The sequence below is a fragment of the Rhea pennata genome, chromosome 5 (genome assembly GCF_028389875.1).
Source record: "Rhea pennata isolate bPtePen1 chromosome 5, bPtePen1.pri, whole genome shotgun sequence".
NCBI lineage: Eukaryota > Metazoa > Chordata > Aves > Rheiformes > Rheidae > Rhea > Rhea pennata.
In genome coordinates, this window is record NC_084667.1 from 19,655,785 (window position 1) to 19,669,928 (window position 14,144).

General features: G+C 45.9%; 1 protein-coding gene across 2 annotated transcripts in view; it reads right to left on the bottom strand.

Moving 5' to 3' along the window:
- Positions 1-7,572: 7,572 nt before the first annotated feature.
- PRDM11 (PR/SET domain 11) overlaps positions 7,573-14,144 on the bottom strand; it is a 48,732-nt gene continuing 42,160 nt past the window's right edge. For both annotated transcript variants that reach the window (XM_062575867.1, XM_062575866.1), the window contains one exon: positions 7,573-13,689. In XM_062575867.1, the coding sequence (XP_062431851.1) occupies positions 11,525-13,689 (2,165 nt within the window). In that variant the 3' untranslated portion in view covers positions 7,573-11,524. The remainder of the gene's footprint in view (positions 13,690-14,144) is intronic.

Here is a 14,144-nt window from a genome sequence, read left to right on the forward strand (position 1 = left end):
TTCATTATCACATCAGATTCATTAGAAGCTTTTTTCCATGGCATTTAAAAATTAAAATGGAACTGGCCCATAATCCCCTATCTGCCATGAGAGAGTGACACCTAATCCTGCAGCTGTGTCACAGCTATTAAGAGACGATTTGCAGCCAGTTCCTGTTTCCTTAAATTCTCAATGACCATTAAATAAACTGAGCAAGGAAGGAGCTTTGAGATGTCCTTGAGAAGACTGCTCAGACCTGAAACCTATCTGTTACCAAATCCCGAGTTTTTCAGTCCAACTCTCCCAATTGCCATAAGGTGCCCCTCACTGCTGTGGGCCAGGAGTGCTCCCCACAGCTCTGCCAGCCTGGCCTCCAGCTGTCCCACACCTCCTTCCTCAGCAGCTCTGCACCCTGGCTTTGCGGGGGCTCTCCAGCCTGGTCCTGGCACATCAGTTGTGCAGCTGCTGGGCTGCTCTTCTTCCAGCCTCTGCACACTCTCCTGAGGGACCACTGGTGTCCTCAGAAATGGGGCGGCTGAGAGCGACACAGACAACAAACTTGTTTTTCCCCTTGGATCAAAACAACTTCAAACATAGGAGTTCAGAGAGCCGACAAGTCTGGTTAGCACATATGCTGTTCTGCAGGAGCCTTTGATTTTCCTTCAGATATTTTTAGAGCCCCCTGTAATGAGCTGTGGCACCATTTGCATGGCAACAACTCTCTGCAAGAAGCAGCATCTGTTCTCTTGTGCCTGTTCTCAGTATCAGCCAGAGACACGGCACAGCCCGTGATGGCTGCTGCCAGCCTCCGATCTAAGCACATTGAGGGGGCACCTCTTTAACTCACTGACTGTAGAGCAGCCCATACATTGTGCCTTGGACTTGGTGCATATGGCCTTAGGGCCACACTCCAAGCTTTAGCTGCTATCTGAGCAAATACCTAAGCAGTGGGAAGGGAAGATGGAGATGGGGAGGAGAGCAAGGCGTCACCATAGAAACCAGCCTGCAACACTAATAGGAAAGTCACAGCCCTTTCTCTCAGCCTTGCTTGCTCATCTCAACTCATCTGAAACAGAGAACTCACAGCAGATTCAGTGCCCTCATCCTTAGCGTGTATCCTGAGATGCCCTGTCAAGTTTTAAGGAAATCTGGGAAATTATCATCACATGAGGAGGGAATTAATCCTGGAGCTAACAAGGGGAACCCATAGTTGCTACAGGAAAGGAAGCTGAGAAAAGCATTAACCCATCTACCCCTTCTCCCTCCTCCTCTCATGCATTGCTTCCCACATTTTATATTCAACCTTTAGAGAGGCAAATACCAAAGGCAGACCCCCAGGAAGCAGTGCGCAACCCCTATGATTATTATTAAAAGCTGTAGCATAGAAGGCCCCACAGAATTCCTATTTCCAGGAAGGAACAACACATTTGTTTTTTGCTAAATGAAGTTTTAAGTGCCAGCTGCTAGCAACAACCATCTCAATGAAGCATGCCCAGGACAGCAACTGAGCTAGGGAAGAGCACGCCAGGCTTCAATGCTATGGCAACCATCACAAAAGAGTTTTATGATTTCCTTTCCAGTGGTCTTACATACTCTTATTGGGATGAGAATCATCAGTCCTAGAAATTAAAGGCACTTTTAGCCATAGATGAGACAGATGACAGTAAACTTTCTTTTCTGACACTGACTTAGCATGCACTTCACTTGAAGGGCTCGTTCTTTAAAGTCCTTGGTTTGAAGCTGTCAGCAAGGAAGCTAATTACCGCCAACAGTGGTGGTGGTTTTGTGCAGTGGACACTTGACTTCTAAGAAATTAATTAAAAGTCAGCATGCACTTAACTCTTCACACACACAGTTGATCTGCTGAAAGTCAAGCATCTCCTTGCCTTACAAGCTACTAATTCACTAACAAGGTCAAAACCCCAAAGACTGAGTTTCTATCACTGGCTACTGTGTGCCCAGTGAATCCCTTTAAAAGTGGGAGACAACCCTTTGTCACTGCAAGCATTTAGCTGGGCCTAGATACTGCTCAAAAATAAATCATTTCAAGTCAGTGGAAGTTGCCAGAAAATGACAAAGTGTTTGTAATACTTGAATTACTCAATGATTTCAAGGAAGTCGCCAAGAACCATTTTTTTCTAATGCGATCACTAATTTTTGGCTACTTTCACCTCTGATTGTGCCAATGAACAAACTTTCCCCTCTTGTTTCTAGTCCCTGCAGTAGTTGTTGTCTTCAGTTAAAATTGAGGAGCATGTACTTTGGAAAACGAAGCTTCTGTATAGTGCACCATGCTAAGCTCCTGCAAATTTATTATTCCAAATGTGTTTTCCCCTCCAGGTCCATCAGCTACAGACTGCGACCCCCTCAAACCCCAAGTCTGACTCAACATCAGAATTCCTGTTCAAATTACCTTTTATTCAGGAATTCTAGTAAGCTGCAGAGCACCAGTGTACTTCTACATAACCAAAACACCAGTGGGACACAGCTAGCCACCGCTTTGTAGCACAAAGACCATATATGAGCTTTTACTCCCCTTTCTTAACCATACACATCCCATTGCATTAAATGTTTGCTACTTGGCTAAACAGCTTGTTGTTCACATAACACTAGTTCATGTATCCATTCCCAGAACCAGCTAGAGAACTGCAAATCCATCTTGGCCTCGTTAAATTAAAATGCAGATTTTGAGAGTTCTCGCCTCTAAATATTCAAGCCCAGCAGTATTACCAACATCAGCACTCTCAGTATGTAGTGCCACATTCAGGATCCAGGCATCAGCACAGTTCCTACCTGTGTTTTCTAGTTCTCCCCCACTGACACGTGGATGTGTTTACAGCTGAGTGAGCAAATGCTTTTGAAAATGCCACCTCTCATTCTCTCTCCATTCCCCCCCCCCTTTTTTTGCCAGACCTTTGACAAGACAAGGCACACTAATAGAAAGAAGGTACTTGCTTGTGGTTCTCCCCCAGTGATGATTTGGTGAGGTTTGCTCTGGAAGTAGTAGAGGTCTTTTTTGCCTCTCTTTCCCCCTCCCAGAGGTTAACATCCTTCAGCAGGGATGACCTAAACTTTTGAGGAAATCCTCCTTGTTTGCACTGAATGTGCAAAACTGAACTGAAAGGAAGAATGGGCCAAGATCCCCCTGCTGAGGTCTCTGCTGGGGGTTCAGTCTCTGAGGACGTTTGTTCAGAAAATGGAACTTGTGGCCCAGTATTAATCCATAAATGCTCATATTGGTGTCAAAGTTTGGCTCTTTGGCTCCAAACAATTTAACAGACCTAAGAATGTCTGTACAACAAATTACTTAGGTTTGGCTGAACAGGTTTAAAAATCATACCTTTAGTTAATCTAGTGTAGACCCAACTTCAGCCAAAATTTTCATGCCAAAGAAAAATATCCAAACTTAAAACACAGCCCTTTCTTTAAAGGGTAGAAAAAGCCCAGTTTCCCCTGCTTCAGAACACACAGAGCTCCAGAAAAGACTCTCCAGACTTCAAACAAACCCAACACACACCAGACTCTGTGGACGTACTCGAACAGGTGAGGGGGAGCATTTCAACTACACACCTCTGCAATGAAGCTGAAGATGCCACAATTTAGGTCACTGAAGCAGATGGACCCAAGGGGACACAGAGGTGGCAGGCACACCCGCACCGCGCTCTGATCCGGCTGCCGTGCACCCCGACACGCCTGCACTAGGTTTAACCCAGAGCAGCTGCTGCTGATGTTGAGCCTGTGCTGCTACAGCCTCCCTCGGGGCATAGCTCAGGCACAGCAAGCCCACATGGGTCCTAAGGGGCATCAAGGGCCCGCTGGCCCATCAGCTGGGGAAAGCATGCTGAGGGGTGCAAAAATGTGCCGGAGGTGAGGCAGTAAGCAGGTAAAGCTACCGTCACCACGGCTGGCTGCAGCTTGCTCCTCTGTATAGACACCGCTGTACCTGCTCATTGCACTCACCTGCCAAAGAGGACTGGGGAGCAGGAGGCATATTGGTTTAGGTGCCCTTGATTTGGGAAAATTACATTAACTTCCTACAATAATATAAAGAATTAGCAACCCAATTTGATAAATTTAAATGTTTTTTATTAACAATCATCTTACATTACAAGGATAATATGACAAAAGGAAGGTTCTCGTGTACATACTATGATATATCAACATAGCTCTATTCGTATCCAGTGTCCTAGGTCCTTTCACACAGGTACTATAAAGCATAGTCTGTAAAGTAATAACATTTTAATGTTCTCCAAAAGAGTGATATTAACATATTAATACATATGTAGTAATAGACTTCTAGATATTTTTCCTCTCAGTGTGTGTGTGTGTGTGTGTGTGTGTGTGTGTGTTGTGGGTGGGTGAGAGATAACTTCAAACAGTTCAGCAGGGCTGTGCTTGGATGTGGATATGGAAAGGTTTAAGACAAAACCTTCTGTTTTCTGGAAGTAAAAATGAAAAATGCATTTTGCAAACAGTTGGATGAGTCTATGAGGATGCCTGATCGGCAGAAAACTTTATAGCCCTCCTACAGCATTCATTACATTACAGCATATGAGACATGGTTCCCTCACTTAACCCAGGGAGCTTATTCAACATGAGGTGCAGTGCATGAGAATCCGATGCCAGGCAGGAATTCCCCACCGGCAGCACGTGGGCTGGGAGCAAATTTACTGAGTTTACATAAATGTCAGTGGCATGTGAAGGAGAAATCTGGGAGTGGGGAAACCATCTCTGAGGTTCACGAAGAACAAATGCTAGGGAGCTCTGCTCTCTGCTGTGGTGGTGAGGTGCCACTGAGCGCAGTATGCAGCCACAACAGAGAGGAAAGCTCTCGGAGGGCAGGTTGTGACTGAGGTGGATTACCAGTTGTGTGGAGGAGACAGGAGGCCTGGGAGAGGGCACTGAGGTGTGTGACAGAGTTTGTAGGGAAGCTTGCACAGCATCCGCTCATGCAATACCAGTGTAACTAGTCATTCAACTGTCAGAATTAAAATTCACCCTCCTCCCAACAGAAACTAAAAATTAAAATGAAAAGCTAGAAGCGAAGTGGGTGCTAGGCCTGACAAGAGCTGCAAAGCCAAACCGCCACCCCTCTCCTCTGACAATTCAATAGCTCGCTCTTGGGTGAGCATCAGCAGTGAAACTCTACCATTTACTAGCTTTGAATAAGAAGCCTCACAGGTCTTCCTAGGTGCAAATCAACAGCTTCACCACATAGCTGAGTCAGTGTGATAGAAACGGCTCCAAACAGTTTTTGTGTGATGAAAGGAATAGAGGGATAAGGTGCCTGTCCATCCTGCAGACATCAGCAGACACTCTGCAAAGGCTGATCCATGAATGCAATTGCCCAGATCCACCCAAAGTCCCAGCACAGAAATGCCAGTCACGTGAAAACAGTCTCTCTGCAAGGGACAGGTGAGAGGGCTCAACCCTTAAGTGCTTCAGTTTGGCAACATCAGCACTCGGTGTTGGGGCTTAACCGACCACGTGCATCACTGACTGTGTCTTCCACTTACCAAACTATTCCCTTCCCTCCAAAAAAGCCCTTGAGGTCACGAGCCAGGCAGGCTAACCACTAGCTAAGAAGCAGCCGCAAAGCCCGAGGAGGCGCAGCAGGAGCACCCTGCAGCCGCACTGCTACGGGCTGCTTAAGCAAAGCAGCGGCAACCTCGATCCGACGCGGCTGCACATGAGACTCGCAGCTTGGCTTCCACGCTCCAGTCCTTACGGCTCCTAATTCACAGTCCCTTTTCGTTCGTGCTGCTACATCTCCACACATCACTCCTTCCGTCTCTGACCATGTGACAGCGACTGTCCCTCAACTCAGTAACGCATTAACTCTCCTGTGTGCTTTATTCCAACTCCATCGCTGTGCCACTGACTGACAACCATGTGCGAAATACACTGTATAAATGAACTCTCTCGCACTGTGCTGTACTAGCGTCTGCAGAGCACAGGTTCTTCCCTACAGCGCGTCAGTGACTGCCAAGCAGTGTCAGGTAGGTAAAGCAGAGAGCCACATTTTCATGGAACTAGTACCCTCAGTTACCAAACACATCCATGCAGAGAGAGAAAAGTGCATATGAGGGTGGGATATGTATCTGCCCAAGTGTGAACACACAGGACCTTAGCCAAAGGCTTACTCAGAAGACAAGGACACTCAAGCATTTTCCCACACCAAGACATTCTGCTATTACACAAACCTTATTTAGCACTTGATTAACACACCAGCAAGGAATGCCCTTGCCCTAACCACAGCAAAGCCCCTCACTGTAGAGTGCTATACATGTAGGCCTCAGTGTATGGCTAAAACTCTTTCCAAAGTCCAAAGTCTTCAGTGTTACATGCCTTGTGCCAGAACACAGGGCCAGCCTTCCACAAGGGTGGTTGATACTATCTCTATATTATATCTTTATATCTATTGAAAACATAGAAATATATAAATATATAGGATTTTATTTATAGATATATAAGCACGTGATTTTGTTTTTTGTACTGTGTGTATATGTACTGGGATGTGCGTATATACAATATATAGACTGTATGCATATGTACTGTATACATACACTAGCTTACATGCACACACATCATACATGTCCCCAAGGGAGACCAGAATTGCATAGGCATTACTGCATTGAATACAATGGCTGGGGGAGCAACGTACCATTTCTCTGCTTTTAAGACCTCTTTTGACAGGGCTGAGAGGGGAATCTGGCAAAAGCAGAGGCTGTTGCTGCTTATTTGCAAGCCAGCTGCTAAGGCTGTTTTACCCATTGGTTGAACTAACAGCAATACTAACGAGATAAGAAAGAAGGGGGACCCCAAAAACCTTGTGGGCCACCTGGTTGAGTTTGTGCTGTGAGAAAGAAACAGACTTAGCCTGAATCATGTCTGAGAATTCGTATCAGCAGAAGTGCAAACAGCACAGAGGATGACGCCAAGGTCAGCCCAAGACCCAAGGTAGATGGCACACCAGGACCTTGTCCCCTGTGTATCCTCGCACTCCTCTGTGCCTCCCTTGCACTTCTGCTGGCACGGGAAGAGCTTTGGTCTCTTGTTCCATGAGGACTGTCCCTGTCATGTTCAGTCTTGTGGCCCAGAGGCCTAGACTTCTTGCAACCACTAGTGAGCCCTGTAAAAGGAAATGTCTGCATGTGCTTAATGGATTTCTGCTTTACAGCAGGGTAAAAGAGTAGAGGTGCCTGAGCAAAAAGTGGGCAGGAGAAATTGGCAATCAAAAAACCCATGGGCTAGAAATACAAATCCAAGGGTCTGGAGAAGTGCGTATTATTCACAGTCAGATGCTCTAGATAAGAAGAAAGAGAAAGAAGAGGATTAAAAGCTCATTTAAGGAAAATGAAGTCATTCCAGCTTTGCCACTGAAGCAGTTCAGGATGCTGTCATACGTTCAAAACAACCTCTTGGCTCAGAGTATCAGGGAGGGAACTGATTAAACCCGAGCCGCAGCGAGGTCCCAGCCCGAGGGGCCTCCGGGCGCTCCGGCTCCGGCCGCCCCCGAGAGCCGGGCGAGCGCCCCGGCCGCGGCCGTGCGCCCGCCGCCGAGCCGGGGCCAGCCCGCCGCAGCCCAGCCGCTCCCGTCCTCCTCGGAGGCTGGCTTGGATTTGCAAAAGGGCACTGAAATGCCCCTGCTTTCAGAAAAGCCTCGCTAGGCAGGGTGCTAAAAAGCCAAGGGCGCCTCGCATTGTCATTCCTCCCTGCTGACAGTCTCACTCGTGCCTGCAGTCACGTTTCGATCCGCAGGACTATCCATGTGAGTAACAGCCGCCGATCTGCGATAGGCGGGTAACCCAGAGCGAAAGCTTCCAAAGCACCTGCATTTGTCTTGTACAAAGGCTTGATTTATTTTTTTGATGTGAAGGCAATGAGGATTTCTTTGTGCTGCGCGACTCCGGCTGGGCTGGCTGCTGCACTGAGCGCTCATTTCCGCCCATAACCGCGGACAAGCCATCTCCGCCCTTTCCAGTTCACAGGTATCAGCAACACCCACTCAGAGCGGATCATTCTTCCTACTGACACCGTTTCACAGATGCATACAAGGCTTTTGCAAGAGAAACAAACGCTTTCGCTTTTCCGCAGGCCGCCTGGAGAAAAACCACGCTCTGCACGTTTCACAGCTGTCAGGAGTAAGAGCTCCCGGGGAAAGATGAACCTGACACTACGGGGATTTGCAAACAAACAGAAGGAAAAGGGGTAACGAATTAGCAGAAGCATTTCTGAACAAGTCTCTGGCAGCTTTTGTGTTGCCAACAAAGGCAACTAGTGGCAAAACCGAAGAAGATTAGAAGTTGTAAACGGGCCTTTTAAGTGGATTTAACACAAGCACTAGGGAAACTAGTTTCTCTTTACAAAAGTATCTGGAAACTGTCCACAACTGTCCCTTTCCAGCAAGAGGGCCAGGCAGTTTGATGGGCCTCTATGAAAAAGAGCCACATGCCAAGAAACTTTTATTGCTGCAAACTGAAGGGCAGATTTTTCCCCCCCCACTAAAGGAGTTATGGAGCTCAGCAAAGGAAAAAGAAAAAAGAAAAAAGAGGAGGAGCAGAACTGTCTTTACAGCTTCTTTGACACCCACAGCAGCTCATTTCAAATATCCTCTTTTGTTATTTTTGTTTCTGCTGCTGCAGTTTCCCAGACATCTGTGCATATCTAAAAAAGGAGATTCCTCCACCGTCCGCCTGTTCCACTCTGATGCGTGGACTCATTTCTTGTCTCCAACATCTAAGGTTACCTAGCTCATCTCCAAATTAGAGCCTAATGGAACACCAGTGCTTTTACAGGGACTACTATTTTTTTTTATGCCTCAAATCTTAACCACGGGAGGGGCCTCCCAGCCCCTCTGAAGGAAGGATCTGTGAGCTTTATGACAGCACCATGAACAAGGCTTACTCTCCAGGCCTGCAGGGGCTTCAAACACCTCCTGTACAGACATTCCTCTTTTATGGTTAAAGAAAGAACTGCCCCAATCTGTGCAGTGGCACATTCATTCTTACTCTTCTATGTGAATGGGTCAATTTGCTCACATAATTTGTGCAGAAAGAAAGGAAAAAATGCACATAACGTCATTTTTTGCTTGCTAGGTGTAAAATGCTGTCATGCCTGCGCAAACATGGAGCAACATCCTGACCTAACTCTCAACATTTCTATGAGGATGCCAGGGAGAAACGCTTGGGCGCCTGGGTCTTCATCCCGCAGCGCGGATTCACCCACGGTGTCACCCAGCAGACCCGCTCTCCTGCATCTGAACAAGCACACAAGCTGAATATACCGCGTGAGGCGAGGCAGAGGGGAAAGGGATTAAGTGCTATGGACTGTACCCCATCTGCCCAGCTAACGCGGCAACTTTTGGAGGGTCTTCTCTACCCCTTTCAACCTACCAAGCCAAAGAGCCCTGCTTTACAGCAAAAGCAGCAGAGTCAGAACAAAGAAGACAAAGACTCATCTTTACTAGTGCTTCAGATAGTCTCAATCTCTCCTCGCCATAGGAATAGAGGGGAAGCATTTCCAAAACTCTTGACATATATCAGTCTAGCCATTTCCACGGGTTTACAAGCTGAGCAAGTATGTAGTGGCGTAGTTGCGTATCTCTGCCTGACACTAACTGCACAGTTCTGCTTAGGGCGGGTTGATTAGTGGGAGGTGAGACTTAGGTAGAAGTGCGTGTTTTCTTGGGGAAGACAGTGCGTGAACCCTGGCAGTGAAAGTGACTCTGAGAGAGATCGGTTCCAAACATGCTACATCTCCATTGAAAACAAACAAAAAAGTTTAAAAAATAAAATAATATTATATATATATATATATATATTTATATAAATGAAAAGCTATCAACTAGCAGCAACGGTTCTAGAGATATCTTAGCACCAAGACCAAGGGCAGGGGGGTAACAGGAAAAAGGAAAGGTTCAGTGTTGCTGATACCACCGTCATGTTTCCAAACAACACAGCTTGGCACAAAGCTTGTCCCTCTGGGAAGTGAGAACATGTCAGCTTGGACACCTTCTGGACAACAGGTTCTCACTCCTGCGATGTTCTGGTCAGGTTGGTGCTGTCCATGCCACATCAGCAGGGCAAGGCACTAGCATCTCTGGAGTTTTTGCACCCTTTTTAAAAAAAATATATATTTTTTTGCTTTTCTAACCTGAAGTGATGTTGTGTGAGTGCATGGAGTTCATTTACTTTAAAAGAATAAAACAAAGAACCCCAAGCTCTCAGAACGATCTCTTTTGTGATGGAAGGTGCAAGTCCCCCATTCACATTTCAACTGGACTCTGCATCCCTTCAAGGAAGGAAGAAACATTTCACAGGAAGAAGTACAGCATCCCTTCTTCCTGCTGTCATCAGTCTGCTGTGCTGTGGAACACGTTACCTTGGTCACAAGAGAATACATGAACCTTTATAGGACATCATCACATGATTATAATCCAAGATAGATCTTGCATTGATAGCCCCTGCCACCAAACTGCAGCAGGTGTTTCTTTCACTCATTCCAAAAACAAAACAAAACAAAACAAAAAACCCACAACAATCTAGGATTATAAAGACATAGTATAAATAATGTAAATTAGAATATAATTTTTTAAGCCTTTGAATCTCTGCCCAGAGATGGCTATTGACTCATTGGCTGTCTAGCTTCCACAGCAGCCCTGGTTTTGAATGAATAGTTGTATATATATATTTTTTATCTCCTACAATATAAAAATATAAATGCAAAATTTTCCCCCTGCCTTCTCTATTTTGCTATTTTATAGTCTGCACATGACATCATGTTATAATATAGGTATGATAGACTGGTACTATGGTTATCATAAAAGGAGCTGAAAGCCAAGTACTACTCTACAGCCCAAAAGTAGGGAGAACTGAGGAAGGGGCATCACAGTTTAGTGGAGATACCTGTATTTAAATCAGAAAAAAGAAATAATTCCACCCCAACTCTTTTCCTCCTCCCAGTAATCTTTGTGAGTGAAGAAAGCTTCCACTCTAATGAAGAGAACTAGGGGGGAGTTGAGAGCAGGGGACAAAATGAACATGTGGGATGCTCTGTCGGAAATCGGAAAACTGACGGTTGTCAACAAAAGGCTCAAATGGCTCAATAATTGGACTAAACAATGAAAAGAGAGGCAGAGATTACAACCGAGAAAAATAAAACAAACAACCCAACGAATCAACAATACACATACAAAGGAAACCACCGGGAGGAGGAGGCTGACAAAGACCCGTCATCCAGCTTATAGATTGTTAGGGTTGAACATGTAGAGTATGGCCCCAGCACAGCTTCTAAAGAATGAAATGTTGCCACCTACACTGCAGCTGCCATGGTTGGAGACACCAGTAAATTTTTAAACATTGTCTCAATCTTTAAAATTCTGCTTAGCTTCTATCAGACGCACATCGCCTTAATTTTTAAATTTTCAGTGTGGGTTTTTTCCTTAATATATATAATATATATATATATTTTTATAATATATCAAAGTTTAGAGTATAGATTTAAAAAAATTATTCAACAGCTTTCTGATCTGAGGCATTCCTTCCTAAATATCGGGGTAAAATTCAGAGCCGTGGTCCATGCTCTGCAGCATCGGCTTCTGATCAAGAGACGACATCCTGCTCAGCATTTCAGCTGACAGTGCATAACTATTGCCCGACTTTTCTTCAAACCAACTATCTAGTGCCCTTTTGCAATCAAAGTTGGCAATGGGTGGCCCGTTAACAGCAATTGTCAAAAGATCACTGAGCTGCTCCAGCGTGAGCCGAGAGCGGTTGTTTTTGCGCACTCTCTGCAGCGCATTGCGCCCCTTCTCACAGCAGGCCGATGAGGTGGGAAGGACTTTGAGGATCTGAACTATTTTATTTAAGAGGGGAAATCTCTGTTTGTATTTACAAATGTGACTGAGTAAGTCTTTAAAACCATTTTTGGTATAATAATCCACCTTGAGTTCTCGCCACTCCATCAGCAAACTCCCTTGGGTGTCCATCCCCTCTCTGCAAACCTCTCTGGAAAACGATGGGACTGTCTCCAGGTGTTCAAATATTTGTACCATATCCTCCTTCCCATAGCTCATGAGCTCATCAGTGCTTCTGGGCCAAGCTGCGAGGTCAAATACCTGACAGGCTTTCACAAATGTCCGGCTACGGGAATCAAACCTTTGGGCTAGGATCACCTGGGTCTTCTGGCAGATCTTTTCTCTGATTGACTGGAATTTGGCTTCAGCCACCCGTAGGTTTTTCACAGCAATGCCGTTAAAGCTTTCACGGAAGTTTTCCTCAAATTCCTGCAAGTATTCCCCAGGTGAGTCTGCCAGCCGACTAATCTCCTGGATAGCCTCCTCGATTTTATCGTCCACTTGCGATACAAGAAGGTACTCCCCTTGGAAGACATAGGCAAGGCGTGAAAGCACAGCAATTACATCCAGCAAGAAGTAGATGAGCTTAATTGACTGGTAGTCCATCAAAAACTGCAGGAGGGCCAAGGCAATTGCGGAAGCATCTGCCCTTTGGGTCTGGCCACTGACATCTTTGAGATGGGCCACAACCTCAAGGTAATCCTTGATCAGAGCATTGAGCACGTTCTGCTCCCCAATGATCCACTTCACTGCTCGGATGTCTCCCAAGAACTCGGTCTCTTCGCACAGAGTGGCAGCAGTGACCCTCAACTCGCACATGAGTCGGGGAGAGTAACGATAGAAACTGAGCAATTGCTTCAAATTATTTTCTAGCTCCTCCAAGCATGGAAGCTCTTTCCCGCTAATTGCATCCAAAATTTCCAAATGGGGCCTGTGTACCATAAATGGCAAGCAGAGTAGCCATGGCAAAGTCTTTCTGATTGTCATGAACAAGTTAGCTCTCAGGCTGGCAGTAACGTTAGCACCATCGACTCCCAAGCCAATAGTTGGCTTCTCATCCTGCAATCGTATTCCTAGGCTGGAAAAAGCCCTGTCTAATGCTTGGAGGTAACTGTCTGTTGTAGAAAAGCCCAGTTCTTGAAGAGACAGGAATTCAGTTGCTGGAGGCCCATCACTACTTGTGTACTGCACATAAACTGCAACTGTATCTGCAAGCACGTCATCACTCTGCCCATCCAGAATGATGCTGAGGAAGGGAGACTGTCGGATCCGTTCCACCAGGTCCTCTCGAAGAGCCCGGGCAATATGGTGAATTAAGATTTGGCAGTCTCCCTCATTCATGTATTGATCGACCACCTTGAGCTCGCACTTTCTCAGTAGTTCTGCCAGTGGCCGAAAGTCATAGTAGGGCCTGCCTTCCAACGCCAAGTGGTAGGCCGTATTGAACAGCAGGGTCATATTTCGGCACATCTCTTCTGTCTTCTCTGGATGCATCCTGAGCTTGTAAAGCTGCAGGCACTTCTTGTGGAGGTTGCTCTGGCTGTGAAGCTTTATTGTGTGTATTTTGAATTGCTTGGAGCCAATGATGAAGGCTGAAGTCCGAGAGGATTGCACTGTGTACTGCCTGCAGACATGGCACCACATTTCATTCAGTGTCGGGGAGTACCGCAGAAACCAAAACTTTTTAAGCCACTCTTGCTTGAAACGCCTTATCCTCCGACCAGTTGCAGAAGACATTTTGGAAGGCTCGTCTGTAGCAGCAATCATGTCATTGGAAACTGATTCATCAGCAGAATCCACCTCTTGGTCATCGTCCTCCATGATCGTGGGAACAGAGATGATGCTTTCTGAAGCTGCAGAAAGAAAATAGAAGAAGGAGGAAAAAATAAGATATTTACAAAGTTGTTGAGCTTAAGAAGCACTCTACCGGTGACAGTAAAGCACTGCCTGATCAACTGGTTGTACCCTGCTTTCTCCTGCTCACAATGCACTACAGGTAGAATTTGAATCCTGGCTTTGAAAGAAAATAAATCAACGCTTCTGCTTATGAACTTTGTCTTCAACATGCCACGCTGTACAGCAAGAAATGGTATTACAGCCTGGTTACTTTCACAATATATGGGGTGACCCAAATACTCCTTTGGTGGAGGACAGCACATTCCTGGAGGAAATGAAATATATCTTCAGAAAGGGACACATTTGTGTGTAGTAAAGGCAGTGGAGCAACAGAGAGTGCTTTCCAACAAGGGACACAACAGGACATCATTTCATACACAAACAGTACACATTTCAGTGTTGCCACAGAGCC